Below are 21,581 nucleotides of genomic sequence, written 5' to 3'. Positions count from 1 at the left end.
AACAGGGAATATTTTTCCATTTCTTGGTGTCTTCTTCGATCTCTTTCATAAGTTTTCTATAGTTTTCATCATTAGGTCTTTTACATCCTTGGTTAGGTTTATTCCTAGGTATTTGATGGTTTTTCGTGCAATCGTGAATGGGATCAGTATCCAGCCTTCATTACATTCTTGCCTCCTTCCAGTTCCCAAAGAGACCACATTCCTCTCCACAGCTCCAAGGCCCTGCAGTTCTTTTTTGCTAGGAGAGCCATGGAGGGTGGGTGGGCGTGCCTTAGCTCTGATCTGCCCAGTGGTGAGATAGCATGACCAAGAGAACTTGTCCTTTTAGCCTGGCAGACACACGGCACTTGGCTCCTCTGAGGCCCTTCGCTCCTCAGAAGTTATCCTTTGTCTTGTTGGGGCAAGATCAGTGCCTAGTGTCAAGAGAGAGATATTAAAGATTAAAGAACCTCCACCAGGAAAGGGGATAGTTTTGCCTGAATCTCTTAATTTGTCTTCTCCCCCGTACAAGTGCATTCATGTTGCCAGCCTCCCTGGCTCACTTTCTGCCAGTTTGTAGTCATTATTCTCACGACTCTGTGGTCTCATTGATATTAGCCTGGGTTTCAACTGCTGTAGGTGATGCTTCCACGCTCCACTACTTTTTCTCTTACGTTGCTAATGACTCTGCTGTTGGTTTCAGCCTTTAGCCAAGCCCGCCCCATCCACACCCAACCCCCTCTGTCTTTTATTGATGCCGTGTTGACTTTGTGTGTCTCTGTTAGTTCAGTTTTCTGAGCACCTGCAAAGAATTAACCATCTCTCCTTGCTGCTGGGGATCACCTTTGATCTGATTTCCGTGCTTTGGGAAATGTTGAAGGACTCCATAACCCCACCAAAGTACATAAAAAGGTGCCATAGTTCTGTAGCTGACTTTCCAGACTAGCTCTGTTTAGGGACCAGAAGACATATGTTATTTTAATTAGTTAATTGTTTTTCATTTACATCCAAGTTAGTTAGCATATAGTGCAACAGTAATTTCAGGAGTAGATTCCTTAATGTCCCTTACCCATTTAGCCCAGTCTCCTTCCCTGTTTTTATATTATTTTTGGTTCCCTTCCCTTATGTTCATCAGTTTTATATCTTAAATTACTCATATGAGTGAAATCATATGATATTTGTCTTTCTCTGACTAATTTCACTTAGCATAATACTGTCTAGTTCTATCCACGTACTTGCTAATGACAAGATTTTATTCTTTTTCGTTGCTGAGTAATTATCCATTGTCTATATACCACATCTTCTTTATCTATTCATCCGTCGACAGACATTTGGGCTCTTTCCATATTTTGGCTGTTATCAATAACACTGGGGTGCATGTTCCCCTTCGAAACAGCACACTTGTATCCCTTAGATAAATACCTAGTAGTGCAATTGCTGGGTTTTAGAGTAGTTCTGTTTTGAATTTTTTGAGGAACCTCCATACTGTTTGCCAGAGTGGCTGCACCAGTTTGCATCCCCACCAGCAGCGCAAAAGAGATCCTCTTTCTCCACATCCTCACCAGCATCTCTTGTTGCCTGAGTTGTTAATGTTTGCCATTCTGACAGATGTGAGGTGGTATCTCATGGTGGTTTTGGTTTGTATTTCCCTGATGATGAGTGATGTTGAGCATCTTTCCATGTGTCAGTTGGCCATATGGATGTCTTCTTTGGCAAAGTGTCTATTCATGTCTTTTGCCCATTCCTTCACTGAATTATTAGTTTTTTTTTGGGGGGGGGGTTGAATTTGATACGTTCTCTATAGATTTTGGATACTAACCCTTTTTCTGACTTGTCATTTGCAAATATCTTCTCCCATTCTGTCAGCCGCCTTTTAGTTTTACTGTTTCCTTCACTGTGCAGAAGCTTTTTATCTTGATGAGGTCCCAGAAGTTCATTTTTGCTTTTGTTTCCCTTGCTTCCAGAGACGTGTTGAGTAAGAAGTTGCTGCAGCCAAGGTCAAAGAGGTTTTTGCCTACTTTCTCCTCCAGGATTTTGATGGCTTCCTGCCTTATGTTTAGATCTTTCATCCATTTTGAGTTTATTTTTGTGTATTGTGTAAGAAAGTGAGACCAGAAGATATTAATGTAAATACAGATGTGTATACCATCCATTAAATGTTTATCATGTGCTATATACTGTTCTAAACATTTAACATAACTGTTTTGTTTAATCCTTACTTGCAGGCCTAAAAGGCCTGGCCCCAGGTATTTCTCTAACCTCATGTCTTATTCCTTTCTCCCTCATGCTCTTGGCGTTAGCTACACTGGCTTCTATGCAGTTCTTACCCAGTAGATACGCACCTTAAGGAGGGTGGCCTCTGCAGTGGCTGTTTCCTCTGCTTGGAATGTCTACCTAGATTACTTCCTCACTTCCTCCAAATCCTTGTCTAGGTGTTGCCTTCTCCATGAAACCTACCTAGACTACTCTCTATAAAACTGAAGGGGCGCCTGGCTGGCTCAGTCAATAGAGCATGTGACTCTTGATTTTGAGGTCTTGAATTCAGGCCCCATGTTGGATGTAGAAATTATTAAAAAAAAAAAAAACTGGGATAAAATCGTGCCACCACTGCCACCTCACACTTTCTATTTGATCTGCTCTATTCTATTTTTTTCCATTATAGGCATCACTAACTTACTATCTAGTTTACTTGTCAGTTGTGTTTATCACTCAATATCTGTCTTCATGCGGTAGGCTTCACAAGGGCAACGAGCTTGTCTGTTTGTTCCCTAATGTATCCTAAGCACCTAAAAAACAGTATCTTGCACACAGTAGATGCTCTGTAATTCCTGCTAAATGAATGAACTTTTTCCCTTCGAAAACCCTGTGAGGTAGTGGTTTATGTTATCCCCATTTAAAAAATATTTTTAATTTATTTGTGTTTTTTATCTTAGAGAGAAAGAGAGCAAGTGGGGGAGAGGGGCAGAGGAAGAGAGAGAGAATCTCAAGCAGGCTTCAGGCTCACTTCAGAGCCAACGCAGGGCTCGATCCCATGACTCTGGGATGATGACTTGAGGTGAAATCAAGAGTCAGACACTCAACTGACTGAGGCACCCAGGTGTCCCTATGTTATCTCCATTTTAAAGATGATGGAATTGAAGCTCAAAGAATTGAAATAACTAACTTGCCCCCGATCACTCAGCTAGGAAGTAGCAGAACTGGAATTGACTAATTCCAAAGAATTTACTTTCAAGTGCTAGGTCAATAGTTCTCCAACTTTAAGAATCACCAGGGCTACTGGTTTAAATATGCATTTGCATACCTTGACCCTAAGAATTCTGATTTGATTCTGTAGGCCTGGAATACAGATGATCCATGAATCATAGTTGGTGAAACATTAGGAAATACTCCATTTCCTTAAGGTTTGGAGTCTAGATAGGATAGCATAAAGATAAAATCTGTTGAACATTATTGGAGTGCCACTATGTACCAGTCATAGAAAAGCAAATAAGATGAAGTCCCTACTTTCAAGACTCGATGTGTTGGTGATGATGGTACAGACACATTTATCAAAATGAGGCCATTGATAAATCACAGAATAGTTATAACTACACACTTTAAATTCAGGCAAACGCATGGTTCAAAGCCTGAACGTGTTACCCCTACTAGTTACGTAACTGGGTAAGTGACCTAACCTCCCTGTGTCTGCAAGTAAATGAAAACAACAGTATTTACCCAATAGGACTGTCAGGAGGACTTAAATGAAATAAAGGGCATACAGCAGTCAGGAAGGTGGCTTAGCAACACATAACCAACACCAGGAGGCAGCTTCTAGTGTATAAGAGATGATAAATAAATGGCTTAGAGACAATAAATATAGAAAACTTGGAAAAGTTTTCCAGTTTTATAGCCTACAGTTTTACAATTACAGCTTGGGCACCAATTTTTTGTTGTTTTTGATATAATTTATATCAAAAAATGTTTAAATATATTTAAATATACACTTAATACCCTCCCCTGCATTCTTTTAATTTTTTCATTTTAAAGAGAGACAAAAAGAGAGAGAGAGCATTCACACAAGCCCGGGAGAGGGGCAGGAGAGAGAGACAGAATCCCAGGCAGGCTCCACGCTCATCACAGAGCTGAATGCAGGGCTCAATCCCGTGACCCTGGGGTTATGACCTGAGCTGAAATCAAGAGTTGGATGCTCAGCTGACTGAGCCACCCAGGTGCCCCTACCCTTCCCTGCATTCAAATATAATTCATTGTAACATCTTTACAAACATAAATTATTTTATTATGCTGGACAAAACCATTGCCTTCAAGAGTTTGTTGAAGTGTAACTTAAATGCTTCCAGATTGCATTTTAAATATTTTTTCCCCTGCTTTTGTGTTCCTATCAGTGCTGTCAATGCCTAATTTCTCACGGCTGTCCTTACACCTGCCTTTTATAGTTCCTTTTCCTCTCTCAGTTTACTATGTCTGGTCAGTGCTGGGCTTAGAAAATAGATGGCCATTTAAGTGCATTAAAACTGTGATTCTAATCAGAGCTCACGTCAGAGGCCTGTAAGTTAACCACATAAGCTTTAGTGTGTGAACTCTGACGTCTGTTTTGCCTACTTAGAGATTTACTGGCATTTATATATTTGAGATTGCCTATTAGTTACGTTTTAAATACGTTAGGTATTATTGTGCAGACCAGACACCTGGAGAAACCATTTTCATTGTTCCCAGTGTTGGAAGTTTGTCCATTCTGTGGCTCCACAGCTTCAAAGCGCCTTGGGAATCATAGGACCATCGACCTGGCCTTTTTGCTCTCAAGTAGACAATTGATGGTTATCTCCATCTTACAGAAGAAACTAAGGCCTAACGAGCAAGCAGCTTGATCCGGTGAGAGTCCAGCAGAGCCAAGGCAGGATCCCGAGTCTCCTGAGACTTCCCTTCTGCTCAGCCACAGGTTTCCCAGGAGGAAACCAAGAATCATCTTGGGCTATGGAAAGGAAAAAACCATGGAAAACCATTTATAAATATCACTAAAAATCAGAAAAACAGGGCACCTGAGTGGCTTAGTCGGTTAAGTGTCCGACTTCAGCTCAGGTCATGATTTCATGGTTCATGAGTTTGAGCCCCACATCAGGCTCTCAGCTGTCAGTGCAGAGCCTGCTTTGGATCCTCTGTTCCTCTCTCTGCCCTTCCCCTGCTCAAGCACATGCGCACATACACACATTCACTCTCTCTCTAAAAAATAAACATTTTTTTAAAAATCAGAAAAACGAAATCTTGTTAGTATTGTAACTAATCAGTTTTAGCGTTGACTTTGATCAGTGTTTTTCCTCCCACCCCATCCTCTTTTGAAGGGACATATAAACTGACTGCACCGCCAGTAAGCCTGAACTGTGAGCACATACAAAGAAGGACCAAGGGCATTATAAGATCCAGAAGCATATACAGGATTATAAAATATGATGATCAGCTTTGTGCCCTCTTTTCATCATAGACAAAACAAGGTGATTTTGAGGGGGAACACAGAGCCACTGAGAATGGGGACATGGAAATTGATTTCTTCTTTTTTTAATATATTTATTTATTTATTTATTTACTTACTTACTTACTTATTTATTTAGTTGTAATCTCTACACCCAATGTGGGGCTTGAACTCACAACCCTGAGATCAAGAGTCGCATGCTCTTTCGACTAAGCCAGCTAGGCACCCCCTCGAAATTTATTTAAGGAAGGAGCCAAGTTGACCATTTCTGTAGATGACTTCCTTCCTTCCTTCCTTCCTACCTTCCTTCCTTCCTTCCTTCCTTCCTTCCTTCTTTCCTTCCTTCTGCCCTCTATTGAGATGTAATTTTCACATCATAAATCTAGATGACTATTTATTTGTTTATTCTCCCCATTGTAAGAAAACACAAAGCATACTCCCCAAATGCAGAGTTGACCACCATTATTAACACTTGGTATATTCCATTCTTTTTCCTATGCAAATTTAGTCCCTTCTGTTGTCTTTGAAAGCAAAGATGGGATCATCCTATACACAGCAATTTCTGTTTTGCTTTTTCCCCTTAGCATTATGAGGTCACCTAAGTTTGTTTTCATTTGAAACTCATTTAGTCATATGAATTAAATCTTTATCATAAGTTCTTCTTGAGAGAAATTCTGCATCTGTGGTTGAAAACTCAAGTGCCTGCAATGACTAGACAGGTAATGCTGGGAGCACAGGTGTCACTCGGTGAGCGACAGGGAGGCCATGGCTGTCTTACACAGGTAGCCTCCGCTGCAGCCCCAGCTGACTGACCATCCAGGAGTGATAGTCCGAGACTTTATGTCCTCTGACTTTTTTTTAGAAAAGAGGTATCTGGAATCTAGATTGTATTGTAGGAAATGTCTTGACTTTACTAATGTTTTAGCCCCAAATTAAAAGACATACAGTTCAAACCAAACAAAACCTGTCTGCCAGACATTCTGTTTCAGACCGTGAATGTGAAGAGCTTCATATAACCACTTAATTATCACAGTGACCTTGCTCCTTTAACAATTATTGAGAACCAACACTGAATAAAGAAGGCAAAATCTCTGACATCTCCCTACATTCTAGTAGGGAGACAAGTAATACAGTTGAAAAATATGGTAGGTCATATAACAATAAGTTCTATGGAGAAACACCAAGCAGGAAGTAGGGGGGGCATTGCTGTTTTAAAACCAGAGCCAGGGGTGGCCTTGACTGTATAATGGCATTTGAGCAGAGACCTGAAGGAGGAAAGAGCTGTGTGGGGATCGAGGGAGAGGGAAGAGAGCAGACACAAAAGCCCCAGACAAGAACATGCTTGACATATTCAAGGACTACAAAGCCATTGTGCTGGAAAGCTCTGAGCAAGGAATGAGTAGACGGTGATGCAGTTAGAGCAATAGTAGAGTCTGAGAAAGAAGACGTATAATTCAATTTTATAGACAGGAAAACTGAAGCTCAAAGAATTTTGCCCATGCCCCATAGCTAGGAAATAACAGAGGCATCCTGAATCCAGGCCCGTCTTCATTCCAAATCTCATGTTCTTAGCTACTACTTTTGCCACGCTAGAATGCAGTAATGTGGACCGTGTAACATTCCCACCTTTCTAGCAAGTTCCATGCTACCTGCATTCAAATCATGTGCTTCCTATTCTTTGTGTTCCTGCCTTAGTCACAGAGAATTACAGTGAAAGAATCCTAGACTCTTAGACCCAAATAGAACACTAAGGATTACTGAGACAAAATGTTTGCATTTATATATATAGATTAGATAGATAGATAGATAGATAGATAGATAGATAGATAATTCTGAATGGTCATGCTTTTTTTTTTTTTTTAAGACTCTTTGATGTCTTCCTGGAGCTTATACTTTTGTTTTCTTAATTTTTCAAGTGGATTATATACACGAAGGTGACAAGATTCAAAAGCTCAAAAGGGTGCGCAATCTTACATCCTTTAAAGTAGATTTAACTTCATCTAACCCACCCTGGTCATTTAGACGTGAGGCGTGACAGCAGAGGAAACTGAGACAGAAGGAGCAGGGGTCTGATTGAAGGCCACCCATCAATGAGGAAACCAGGTACCTTGTTCAAACCCCAGTGAGTAAGATCAGACTTTGTTTTTTAGAATATTGGTGCCTGAAAGAAATTGGGTGGGTTCATCCTTTGATGCCACTGGGATATTTTTCATTTTTTTCCTTTCTTTTTGTACGCCTGCCAGGCCCACTGAAAGATAAGGATCAGGGTCCAGAAAGCCTAGCCATTGTGTCATTTCCCAGGATGCAGAGCCACTATCATTTGATTCACATTTTTATTAAAATAAGATGAGTGATTCACTCACATTACAGGCAAAGAATCTTTTAACAGGAAAACCATACTTTGAAAAACAAAGCTGATGGCTTTAAGGAACAGTGACTGCTAACGTCAATTTCCTTTCCCATCCCATTTCCAGTCCCAAAAAAAGTCAACCACTCTCTGTCTCTAGCCGCCTCTTTCTCTTACCCACATATATACATATAATTATAGATAGGGTACATTATATATGCCCACAAAAGACAGAAAGCAGCAGGAAAGACAAAGGTGGATTCATCTGAAGAGATGTATGTGTTTATCTATATCCACCCTTCTTTCTGGTTCTTGCTGTTTTTGTTTCTTAAGTCTATTTTTTTAGTTGATGGGTAGCTATAAATCCGTCATCGTTGGTGGAAGTTAGTGGATTCTGACGAGAGAACAGGCTGTGGTCTTTATAAACACGCCTACATGCTGGCAACGGCCTTCCTCTAGTCACACAATCACCAAGAACTGAGGACTTAGATTGTTTTTTATTTTTAGTCTGTCTTGGTTCAGCTCACTCTTAGTGAGTAACTCTGTTAGCCACTGCTTTTTATATTTATTTAGAAGAGAAGGAAAATGCATTTTAAGCAAATCAAATGCATAATCTGTTCCACTTCCTATTTATTCTATGGCTACTTTGGACAGTGGAAAGCCCAGAGAAATACTTTTTGTTGGTTTTTGTTTTCTGTGGCTTGCTTTCTCAGACAAGTCATCAGTTTTGCTGGTCGCTTTTTTAAATTCCATCCCAGGGGCACCTGGCTGGCTCAGTCAGCAAGCATGAGATTCTTGATCTCAGGGTTGTGAGTTCATGCCCCAAGTTGGGTATAGAGATTACCTAAAAAAGAATGTTTTTAATAAATAATAAAAATAAATAATAATAAAAGTCCATCCCAACTGTTAGCCTGATTTTAAATTGGAAAGGATAAAGGTAATTGGAAGTATTTTGTGTGTGTGCATTAAATATACTTTTGCTAATCTGTGTTTGGTTCTATTAAAATTGCAGACACAGGCCTATCATGGCTTAAAATGTTTCTTATTTTTGTTGTTCCTTTTCTGTTTTCTTATAGAGATTAACAACAAATCACCTAAACTAGAAAGGGTCTGTCCGTTTGTTTTAGGAGCAGCAGGGAAACTGGAAGCCAGGGAGACCACGTGTGACCCTGGAGCCAGCCTCGGAGAAGGAGGATGGGAAGAGATGAGCTCGCTGGGAGCTGTTTTAAATATTAACAGTAACAACAACAATAACAGCAGTTGCAGCTAACATTTACTGCACTCTCGTTACGGAATTTGCTATGCCAGGTGTTTTTCATCCATAGAAGAAAGAAAAGCGGGCTGAAGCTCCAGGGACCATATAGCAAGAAAGAAAGGACGTCCTAAGAACTGGCCTGTGTAGTGGAAAGAGGCCCGACCCGGCAAGAGAAGGCTTGATCAGATCGTGGCTCCACCATTTGCCTGGTGATTTTGTCCCTTACTGAGGTTCATCTTCCTTGTTTATAAAAACGGGAATAACACCATTTTCCTCTCCCCGCCTGTCAAGGTTCTTATGGGGGATCAAAAGTGATCATGCGTATGAAAATCGTTTGCATGATGATAGTCTCTCTATAAATATGACTCATCAGTTCTTTCAGTAGGGAGATGATAGAGGATTGGCAGCGCGCTGGCTCTCAAGGAAAGTGGTGTGCACCTGCCTTGGGGCAGGAAGTCTGTTATTCTCCCATCAATAGGAACAAAGGCAAGATAAAATAATCATGAGATAAGGACTAAGATTGTCTTAGCCACCCACTGGCTCGAGCTTGAACTTAGATGAATTGTGCCCTTTGTTACGCAGGTGCCATCCCACCTGTGTGCCTCAGAAGCAGGAGCGAGGTAACGGAGCAGGTTCTGTTTATCGAATACTTACCTGGCCGAATACTAGCACTTTAAATTTACTATCTCTCCTTCTAATGTTTTTATTTTTACTTACTCATTTGCATACGGTTGACACGCAATGTGACATTGGTGTCAGAGCTTCGTGAGTACAGCGTGGTGACTCAGCATCTGTGTTTGTTATGTAATGCTCAGCAGCAACCAATCTCTCTCTCTCTTTTTTAAATCGTCTATTTTAATCCTCTCAAAGACTCTTCCTGATTCGTAGCAGTATTATTCCAACTTTTATTATCATTAGTATCAGTATTAATGTTCACTTGCATTTCTAAGGGGCTAGTTAGCTGAAGAACCAGGATTTGGATCCCCAGAGCCAGGGCTTTCCAAAGCAACCTAGTAGAGCCCTAGAATTTTAAAGCAATGCCTCAGGCCTTCTCCTCCAGTCCCTTTGTCCCTCCTACCTCTAGTCTAGGTGAGGGCTACTGAGGAGAAAGTCGGGTAAGAACGGCTCTGCTTTTATTATACATTGAGGTTTCTTATAAGATATCCGTTGAAAAAAAGTATATCTGCTTTAAAAAAAAATTTAACCCTTATAAACCACATCTTTCTTATTTAAAGGTGACAAAACGGAGGCCCAGAAGAGCTGTGCCCAGAATACTGTGGTTAGTTCTTTGCAGAACTCAGCTGAGTTTTCTTCTCTATGTTATAACCTGCCTCTGTGGGAGAACAGACCTTTCCTTCCTCCTGAATGAAAACCCTCATTCTGGTCATAAAAACCCGTGTGAGAAAGTTTAAAATACTGCCTCTTCTTCAAAGGTTGAGTGACAGTTTCCAGATACGCCACCACCGAGAAGGCACGGTGCTTCCTCTCCCCTCCAGGTACCATAAGGAGGGCCTGGAGTTCCGTCTCCACCTTAGCTTTTATGCCTCTGTAAGTTAAGAACAGGTTCGGGTCACAAGCATTTGAGATAGCCCTTGTTTCTTCCTGGATAAGAATTACACCTTGGCTCTAAAGTCTCTATATCAAAGAGAACTTCCTATCCCCATATCGCCAAACAAAAGTATAAAGTGGCAACACCTGAGGGTGCCTGGGTGGCTCAGCTGGTTAAGTGGCTGACTTCGGCTCAGGTCATGATCTCCCGGTCCGTAGGTTTGAGCCTCACATTGGGCTCTGTGCTGACAGCTCGGAGGCGGGAGCCTGCTTCAGAGTCTGTGTCTCCCTCTCTCTCTGCCCCTCTTCCCGCTCACACTCTGTCTCTCTCTCCTTCAAAAATAAATAAACATTAAAAAGGTAAAAAAGAAAAAGGTAGCAACACCTGGTAGAGCTGGGCATCGGTCTCTGAATTAAAATGTGAATGGGTAGGGGCACGTGGATGGCTCAGTCAGTTAAGCGTCTGACTCTTGAAAAACTCTTGATTTCAACTCAGGTCATGATCTCACAGTTTAAGAGATCTAGTCCCCTTGACAGGCTCTGCACTGGCAACATGGAGCCTCCTTAGGATTCTCTCCCTCTCTCTCTCTCTGCCCCTCTGCTCACACGTCCTCTCTCTCTCTCCCTCCAAATAAATAAATAAACTTTTTTTTAAAAATGTGAATGGGTTCAGATGCTAAGCTTGAAATAACTTCCCTGATGAGCCGCTGGGCCCTGTTAGAGCTTATGGTGCCAAGATCCTGCTCCACATTTTGGTGTCCAAAGCTGCCTCCCATTTCCTCAATAAATTGTCAGAAGACTGTGCTCGTGCCAGAATGGCTGGCCCTGTTGCTCCTGGAGAGAGGCTTGCTTTTCTTCTGGCACTGGTGCCTCCTTCCACAGCGCCGTACGGCTGCCCGTCCTGAGCATGTGCGGCCCACTGTGGTTCGTGTCCTCCCCCAGAAGCAAGCTTTGCCTTGGTCCTTGAACTCCCAACAGCGCCATCATGATGGGCAGAAAAGATGGTCTACCGTGGTGTGTGGGGTCCTTGTCATGGAAGACCAGGGCTCTGGATCAGTGCCACTCTGGGAGCTAGGGACGGCCATGGTTAGCCTAAACACCGGAGCAGACTGCCATCATGCGCCAGACACGATCCCCGCAGAATTTTCAGACCCTGATTAGAAACGCTCACATTTCTTTAAATCTTTGATACTACAAACAATTCCCTGGGGAGTTTCTCTTGTTCATTCTAAAAATTGCCATGCAGTTGTTACCATGTCTGATTCAACACTTGAGCTAAAACGCATATACTGGTCAAACAGAAATAATCATTATATGTTGGGCTCAGTCATAATGAAAGAAAGAAAGAGAGCGAGCCTGGCTTTCCGCCCCTGTTTAAATACACCGAACATGCTCTGGGGAATAATGAGCCCGCAAAGGATGGTGTTAATAACAATGGGCCGGCTCCTCTACCCCACAGGTGTCAATGGAAGCCGGTGCTTCTCATTCCTTTCATGAAATCATTTCCTTTTCAGTGAACTAATTACGAGTTCCTTCCATTTGTCATATAAAACACAGTGCTCTCAAAAGAGATAAAATTTAAGAACACAGCCTGCTCTCCTTCTGGGGTTTGCCTGACAGGAACACAGCTCTAGGATGTTAGCAATCTTCCTGTGACCTGTGGGACCACATGCTACGTGGGGAGAGAGGCTGTCAGATGTCTTGCCTCCTTCCTCTTCTCTCCTCCCCGCTCTCCTTCACTCCCATCCCCCTGCCTCGCAGAGTAGGTCGGAGTAGTATTTACTCAGCTGCGGACTGGTACCAAAGCCTCAGTGCACTGGGGGTTAGGAAGGGGCGGTGTGGTCATGCCCTGAACTACCCATGTCCTTCCGAGCATCTCTTGGCAGAGCAGGCTGGCTGAGGATGAGTGTCATTTAGAATGAGCATTCACAAGCCCTGCAGAACAGAACATAAAAACAATTGCAACTGAAAATTGGAGAGTCCACTCATGGGCTGTGGTATTCTCTGGCCTCTGTGGCCTCCTATTGAGATTATGCAGCCCACCAACTAGAGGTTGTTCAGTCCACTGGGATTCCCCGAAGCTCAGGAACATTTCATTATCTGTAGCTCTGGTCCCAGCACTAGCTCACCCAGCCATCAGCATTTGCCGGCACTCACAGACACAAATTCAGACTAAACCCCATTTCATCCCCCATCCTTCTGGAGCTAAAAACGCTTGATTTTGGCTTTGAGGAAGGTTTTCTCTAAGGGAGGGACAAATATGGTGTGGTCCCACAAGTCACAGGAAGATTGCTAACATCCTAGAGTTGTGTTCCTGTCAGGCAAACCCCAGAGGAGAGCAGGATATGGTGCTAATTCCTTCTGTCTGGCACTCCTCCACTGGTCTCCTTTATTTTTTTTCATGTTTATTTATTTACTTTTTGAGAGAGAGAGAGTGTATGAGGGAGAGAACAAGCAGGAGAGGGACAGAGAGAGAGGGAGACACAGAATTCAAAGCAGGCTCCAGGCTCCGAGCTGTCAGCACAGAGCCTGACATGGGGCTCACATCCACGAACGGTGAGATCATGACCTGAGCCAAAGTCAAGATACTTAACCAACTGAGCCACCCAGGTGCCCACCACTGGTCTCCTTTTATGACACCACTCTGACCCTGGAAAAGGCACCATTTCCCAGGAAGAGCAGAGGCATCTGAGTCTACAACCACACACCACCACAGTTCTTCCTCAGCAAATGTGTGGGCACCCAGGGTGGTCTTTGAGGATGTAGAGATGACTAAGCTGCCCCCACAGAGCTTCAGAGACAGGAATTTCCACAGCAAGAAGGCAGACCAGATGGAGAAAAGACAAGAGAAGATCTTCATCCTCCTTTTCCAAGAAAGAAGGAGGTGAGAACAAGTTAGCCCTTGATTTTGGGGCATCAGCAATTTCTGATTCAATTAATTTTCTTAGTGAAAATAAGCTCACCTATCCCCCTCTAGGATTAGAGTGGAGATAACCAACAAAAGAATATTCTAAGCCAGGGGCTGGTTATCTTGAAGACTATAGTATTCACGCTAGAGTTGTAACAGTGGTAAAGTGAATTATTACGAAGTAAACCTGAGGCTTCCTTCGGTTTTCATGGTAAAATTGGTGATATGATCCTATGAAAACAAATATGCAAGCTGACTGGATTTAACATCGATAAGAAGGTGCTAGGAGTCAACAAGCACGTGGAGTGGAGTCCGCCTGCCAGCACGTACTGTGTTCGCGGAGAGTTGTGGCACCTACCAAACAGGACATTTCCATTTTCAGCACTTTACAGCTCCGAGCATCCCCCGACATCCCCTTACATTTGTAGACACACGTCCTGTGCCTGGGGAGTCTCCAGCTCCGTGTTCACACAGTGACCAGAAATCTCTCCCTCTGAAGTTTCCTCTGGGGCTCTATGTGATGCCTGTTCTTATTCATTCTTTCTTTCAACAAATATTTACTTCTGTGTGCCAGGCATTGTGCTAAGGGCTTTAAGTCTAAAGGTTACTTCATTTCAGGACTTTAAGTTTTAATCAGTTAATAATTATAAAATAATCCTACCACTTATTGGGCACTTCAATAATTTTTCAGAAAAGTGCCTTATGTGTAAGTTGCCTCGTTTGGTTTTTACAACAATCCCACTAGGTAGGTACTGTGGCCATTCACATTTCTAAGAAGAAGAAACCAAAGTTCAGAGAAGTTATATAACTTGTCCAAATTATACCGGTGGTTCAATAGTGGAGCCAGGCTTTGAAGCAAAGTCGTCTGATTACAAAGTCTGGGCTCTGCACTAATGCAACTGCCCTGCCCAGTGTAGTGTGGCCTGCCTGCAGGGTATCTGTTTGTTTAACTTCGACAGAAAGCCTGTCAGTCACCTGGTGTGAACAATCCTACCATCAGAAGTCAAGTCCTCCATAAACCAGCCGGATCTCACCCGCTGGTAGAACTCACAGGACCTTTGGAGCTAGACAAGCTCCAAATCACCGTTCTCCCTCCGCTAAGTGTCTCTGCGTCCTTGAGAAAGTAATTGACCTTTCAAGAAACCCTAGTTTCTTCATTTCTACAATAATAATAGCAAATACTAACAGAGCACTTTTGATGAGCCATTGTTCGAAGCCCTTTACATTAACTCACAACAAGTGCATGATGGTGATACTGTCATTATCCTCATGTTAGAGATGGGGAAACTGAGGCATAGAGAGCTTAATGGTCAAGTAATTTGAAATCAGTGGCAAAGTTGGGATTTTGACCCAGGCAGGGTAACTCTGAAGTCTATGCTGCGAGCCACGGTGCTACACTGTGTTGCCCCTGGAGAGGAGGGGGCCGTGGGTATACAAGCCTCTGCTCCGGAGCCAGACGCACAGTCAATGGGACCGTTCCAGTGTTGAGAATAAGAACGTTTAACAGCTCTGACCACCCACAAAAAGAGAAGCACCGGTTTGGGGAGAACGTTCTAACGTTGATTTTATACCAACATGGTGCCTTTGTCTTTAGACTTTCAGGACCTGCTGGCTGATGCTTTTCTAGCTGGGAGTGTGGGATTCTTTTAGAGAAGGCAGTCTGTGGGTACACACCACTTACCTTCCCTGCACCTGCCGGGGCGAAGAGCGAGGAGCGCGGGCAGGAGGGCGGAGCGTCCGGGAGCACAGGTGCACTCCTCCCCCGCCCTCCCGCGGCCTGTGGCCCAGCACGGGCTGTGCTGCTGGAGCTGCAGTCGTTCCTGTTGACAGTAATTAGACCTTTCAGGCTACGTTTCTTACGTGGAAAAAAAATCCCAATTCACTTGAATTGTCTCCTTGATCCAGTTCACCTGGAGCTATTTAGTTCCCGCAGTTTGTTTGGAGGGAAAAACAAGCTCTTAAGCCTTCACACATTAGGGTTGATAAGATCAAGGTGCTGAAGCTGTTAGTTGGGTAAACGCTGGAGCCAGACTGCCTGAGTCTGAATTCCAGGTCTGCCTCTTCCGCATGCGTGATCTGAGGTTTTGTGTCTGTGAAATGGGGGTAGCCATAATGAAGATTAAATGAGATGACACAGGAAAAGCCCTTGCAAGAACAGCGCCTGGCCCATAGTAAGTGCTCGATAAATGTAGGCTGTTAGTATTATTATTAACCCCACCCAGCCTTCAGACCCCCATCTTTCCCTCCCAGCCTCGGATTTTATTCTGGGAAGCATGTTCCCTTCCTGTCCCCCGGACCCTTCTTTTGTCACTCACCAGATGACACTCGACCCTTAAACAACACAGGTTTGAACTGCACAGGTCCCTTTATACATGTTTTGTTTTTTTCCAATACAATACTATAAATGTATTTTCTCTTTATGTTTTTCTTAATATCATTTTCTTTTCTGTAGCTTACCTTATTATAAGAATATAGCATAGAAATACATGTAACACACAGAATATAAGTGAATTGACTATGTTATCAGTAAGGCTTCTAGTCAACTGTAGGATATTAATAGTTAAGTTCTTGAGGAGCCAAAGTTATACATGCCCCTAACCCCACATTGTTCAAGGATCAACTGTACTTCACCTCCCTAAGCCTCCATGTCCTTATCTGTGAAGTGGGACTGGGAATAATGGAGTCTACTTTATAAGGTTGCTGTGAAGGTTAAGTGAGCTAATTCAAGGCTCAGTGACTATTCAGTCTCATTCCTGTTGTTCCCAAGGCACAAAGTGTAGCCTGAAAGGGCCTTTAAGATCTTGGAGAGCTCTTAGAGGGCCCAAAGTAGGCATTTAGGGTTAACTAGTGCCTGAGTGTAAGCCTCGGGACCTAAGGAGACTGCTGGCTTGTTCATCGCAGTAACACCGTGCCTGGAACTGAGGAGCCCCATGGTAATGCGAAATGAAGGAATACTGCAAAAAGAATATTTAACAACATGTTTGGCTCAGGCAACCTGACAGAGAAGCTCAAGGCAGACCACAGGTGTTTGCATTTCAACTCAGCTCAGAAGAAACACCTTCCTCTTCTCTTCTAGCTTTGCCCCCAGGATTTAAAAACAAAACTAAAATATCCCCCATTATTTGGCATTACTGTATGTTCTAGACACTCTACTAAGTACTTTATAGGCATAATCTCTTTTAATCTTGACTTCAACCCTGAAAGGTAAGTGTCATCATTCCCATTTTATAGATGAGAAACTGAGATTTAGAGAGATTGTGCAATTTGCCCAAGGTTGCACAACTGGTAAATTGCAGAGTTCAGGGTTGAACCCTAGCCTGAGAGAAAGGAAGGGGACAGCTCCTCTTTGCTCATCAGTGTTCTGATTTTGGAACAAGTTTGACCACTCGCTGTTCTCCCAAATACCCACTACTCAGCTGAGGAGTATCTCCAAGTAGCAGATGCCTCTCTCTCAAAATCATCTGGCTTTGATATTATCCAGTCACTATATGAGTAGAAGCAGAACTGCTGTCTCCCACAATTAAGGTGGCAAAAGTTCTCTATTTGCCTAGATTTTCATTCATCTCTTTTTCTGACTATCTTCCTCATTTTTCCTTTGGGAAAGTCAAGTTCCAGAAGTGGTGAACAAGCTGTATTCTGTTATTCTGATGTATTTAATATTCCCAAGAGCTGTTGTTGCATTAGGGAAATACAAAATGATTTTTGTAAATCATCCTTCTGTCTTTCGAAGCAACTATTTGAAGTACATGAGTTAGAATGTCATCAAGAACCTAAAGAGAGCTAAGGATCTGGAACCCAGGAGGCTGAGATTGACATGCAGCCTTGTCTTTCTTGATTCAGTGTGGGAGTTACACAGTTGTCTAGGCTTCTCATTTTCCTTCCTTATTTATCTTCCCAAGGATATCTTGTAGGTAATTTTGGGGGACAAATGTGAATTTCAGTGAAACACTTTGACCCCCCAAGAATGACATCAGATACATCTACCAATTAGCCTAGGAAAGCAATGATGATTCAGAGATAGCATTTTTTTATAGGCATATTTGTGCTTTGCTGACATTGCATTTTTTTACAAATTGAAGGTTTGTGGCAACCCTGCCTTGAGCAAGTCGATCGGCACCATTTTTCCAATAGCATTTGCTCACTTTATGTCTGTGTGTCATGTTTTGGTAATTCTCACAATATTTCAAACCTTTTCATTATTGTTGTGGTGATCTGTAATCAGTGATTACAACTTGCTGAAAGCTCAGATGATGGTTAGCATTTTTTAGCAATAAAATATTTTTAAACTAGGGCATGTACTTCTTTTTAGATATAATGCTATTGCCCACTTAATAGATTGCAGCTTAGTGTAACCATAACTTTTACATGCACTGGAAAACCAAAAAATTCATTTGATTCACTTTGTTGAGATATTTGCTTTATTGCAGTGATCTGAACCAAACCCCAATATCTCCAAGGTATGCCTGTATTTACTTCCTGCCAGAAATCACTCCCCTTTGTACAGGGAGTTCTGGAGTGAGAATAATGTGGGAATCCATTAGATTCAATAGCTTTTTCTCCCCTTTCTTCACCTTTCCTGCCCCTTACCTTAAATCTGTGAGACCATGAGTGGCTATTACTCCATCCCTTGAAGAGCAAAACCTCCTACCAGACTGTGTCCAAGGTCAGGCGAGTGAGGAGAGGAAAGTGCACACCCCACTGTGGCCAAGACGAAGACCACAAAAGTCATCTTGGTCCTTTGACCTACACTGGCGCTGAGCCTGTTGCTCTGGTGACCCTGACTTTGGCAATGTGGTTAGTTTAACTCTCTGCCCCCACCTTGAATTGAGCTTTGATGAAAAATTAGTAGGAACCCAGGCCTGTCCCTGGAGATTTGGGGTTTTTTATCTTGGAAAAGCATCAACCAAACTAGCAGGGCAGGAGATCTGGATTCCTGTGGCTTGGGCTAACTTGGGTCCAAAGAAACCAAGTGCCTATGATCATCATCATCATTCCCCAAATGTGGCCATGCCCTCTGGATTCCCTTCTCTCTCTCATTCTCCCAGTTAGGATGGCTTCCAGGTTGCCTGCTCTGCTTTACCATTAGCTTATCCTTCCATATTTGAAATGCTTTGGTATACAGAATACTTGTGGATTGCCGCTGCCTGGCTGACCTAAAATCTTTCACTTTGGTACATGCGACAACAAAACAACCTCTACACGTCAGTGTATTTCCTCTCCCTTGGGAGCCTAGAGACCTCTCTGAGATTTGCATCTCTGGGTTTCTGCTGGGCTGCGGAGCCTCATCCTGGCTCATCTCTCCCTGGCTCTGCTTCTGTATATCAAGAATCATCTGGCTGCCTTGACTGTATATCGTGAACATTTGTCTTGGCTTCCTATAAGAGAGTGGCCAGGTTTTTGTGCAGGCATCCAAAAGAAGCCAGCCTGTGCAATACTGGATGACAGAGTAATAAGGTCTGTGGGTTGCTATGATGTATTCTTCTCCATATATTGCAAGACTGAGTTTGCCTTAGTAGTGCTTCCAGAGATCTGTGGATGGTCTTCGGGCATTTTGTGGTGAACGCTACCATGCCAGAGAATTTCGGCAGATTTTAACCAGCTTTGAAACGACTCGTTTTTGTAGATTTTCATACACAAGGAAAACCAAACTAAGAAGGTGGATCAAGGTATCCCTCTTGTTCCCTTCTCGCCTGACCATTTTTCAAACTAGGGAAGCTTCTGTAGCCAAAATGTTGTAGCTGGGTGCCTTCCACCCCGGAAAAACCTCATAGAAATGTTAATCTTAGAATCTCACCACCAGAAGTTAGTGGCTAGCACACCCAGAACACTAACTCACCTTTACAAGAGCAGCTCTACCGAGACTCGGTTTGAAACGTGTGAAATGGCCAAACAAACAGCAGTGATTTCACACGCAGAGACCTAATGTGTTCCTCTCTGTTTCAACTTCAGATTTGCTGACCATGAGAGAATATCACTGTTTGCTGCAACTGCTGTGCCCGGATTTCCCGCTGGAGCTCACTCAGAAAGCGGCCAGGTAGGTCCCCTGGGCTCTAGAAGCCAACCCAGCCCTCTGGCGGCCAGGGCTTCTCAGAGAAACCTGGAATGTATACGAACAAACAAGCAAACCATTAGGAAGAGTACAAAACCACTAGGGAGAAACTGGCAATTGGAGAGGGGTCTATTTGGGATCTGCCCAAAAACGTAATACTCACTTTCTGCCTTTCCAAAGGGAAGCCAAAGGATCCTTTGTGGTTTCTGTGGGGGGCCTTAGGGTCTGCAGATAGAGTTGGGGTGGGGGTGAGATGAAAACACACACACACACAGAGCGAGAGAGAGGGAAATCTCTAGAGGATATTCTGGGAAAAGAAGGGGCAAGAATTGGCAGGGACCAGTGAATGAAGAAGACGATCGAGGTTGAAGACTGGAAAGGTATGGAGGTGATAAAGCCCAGTTGAGAGAAGGATAAATGATATTATTTACACTAAAAGAAGATTTTCAAGATTAGTCCAGAACCAGGAACACTTGGCAGAAAAAGGTTAGAATCTCCTTATTTCTGTGTTTGGTCATTCCCATTTTTAACCAAATGAGGTAGTTGGACTATGCCTCAGTTACCTTTTATTTGACATGGAATTCGAGCTAAGGTGGTAAACGGAAGAATTTCAAAAACTGTGTTGTCTGGAACTTCCAGAAAAGAGAATGTTTAGGAGAATACTCTGTATTATACTATACATAATGGATACATGTCATTGTACATCAGTCCCAAAAATACACGTGAAGGGTAATGTCAAGTATGGGCTCTGGGTGGCCGTGCTGTGTCAGTGTAGCTTCATCGATCCACACGAACGTTGCACTCGGGTGCAGTGCCGGGAGTTGATATGGAGGAAGCTGTGTGAAGGGGGGAGCGGGGAGCATGTGGAAAATCTTCGCACCTCCCCCTCCATTTTTCTCGGAACCTAAAACTGCTCTAAAAAATAAATTCTCCTTTCTTTTATAATTTTTTTAATGTTATTTTTTAGGAGAGGGAATGAGCAGGAGTGGTGTGGGGGGCATTGGGGGGCAGAGAGAGAGGGAGACATAGAATCCAAAGCAGGATCCAGGCTCGGAGCTGTCAGCGCAGAGCCCAGTGTGGGGCTCAAACTCATGAACCGTGAGATCATGACCTGAGCCAAAGTCAAATGCCCAACCAACTGAGCCACCAAGGTGCTCCAAAAGTAAAGTCTTAATAACATTTTTTTAATGTCTATCTTAACCTCAATCATAATGTATGCATTTACCTTCATTGTTTCATTTAAATTCATTTACCTGGGGCACCTGGGTGGCTCAGTCGGTTAAGCCTCCGACTTCGGCTCAGGTCAGATCTCACATTTGTGGGTTCGAGCCCTGCGTCAGGCTCTGTGCTGACAGCTAACTCAGAGCCTGGAGCCTGCTTCCAGTTCTGTGTCTCCTTCTCTCTCTGCCCTTCCCCCTCTCATGCTCTGTCTCTCTCTGTATCAAAAATAAATAAAACATTAAAAAAAAGTTTTAAAAAAATAATAAATTCATTTACCTTAATTACTTCACTTAATCCTTATAAAATCTTTTACCTTCCTATTTTACTCAAGAGGAAACTGATATACCTCAATTTAAGGGGGGGGATTTGGGAGAGGGGATGGACTAAATGGATAAGGGGCTTTACGGATTCTACTCCTGAAATTATTGTTGCACTATATGCTAACTAACTTGGATATAAGTTTAAAAAAATTTATTTTTTTTTAATTTTTTTAAATGTTTTTTATTTATTTTTGATACAGAGAGAGACAGAGCATGAGAGGGGGAGGGGCAGAGAGAGAGGGAGACACAGAATCCGAAGCAGGCCCCAGGCTCTGAGCTAGCTGTCTGCACAGAGCCTGATGCGGGGCTCGAACCCACAAACATGAGATCTGACCTGAGCTGAAGCCGGCCGCTCAACCGACTGAGCCACCCAGGCGCCCCTAAAAAATGCCAAAAGAAAGAGGACACTAAGGCTCAAAGAGGTCAAGTGTGTTGCCTGAATTGACTGATAGCTTGTAAGTAGCAGAGGCATGACCTGAACCCAGAGCTG

The 21,581-nt window shown here is 43.1% G+C and overlaps 1 protein-coding gene across 2 annotated transcripts in view; it reads left to right on the top strand.

Annotated features, from left to right (window-relative positions):
- Nucleotides 1-21,581, top strand: part of C11H11orf49 (chromosome 11 C11orf49 homolog) — a 191,221-nt gene that overhangs the window by 144,524 nt on the left and 25,116 nt on the right. For both annotated transcript variants that reach the window (XM_029957125.1, XM_029957124.1), the window contains exon 4: nucleotides 19,451-19,535. In XM_029957125.1, coding sequence (XP_029812985.1) covers nucleotides 19,451-19,535 — 85 coding nt within the window. The remainder of the gene's footprint in view (nucleotides 1-19,450; nucleotides 19,536-21,581) is intronic.

The sequence above is a fragment of the Suricata suricatta genome, chromosome 11 (genome assembly GCF_006229205.1).
Source record: "Suricata suricatta isolate VVHF042 chromosome 11, meerkat_22Aug2017_6uvM2_HiC, whole genome shotgun sequence".
NCBI classification, from domain to species: domain Eukaryota; kingdom Metazoa; phylum Chordata; class Mammalia; order Carnivora; family Herpestidae; genus Suricata; species Suricata suricatta.
Note: the sequence above shows the minus strand (reverse complement) of the source record. Positions and strands in the feature narration are given on the sequence as shown.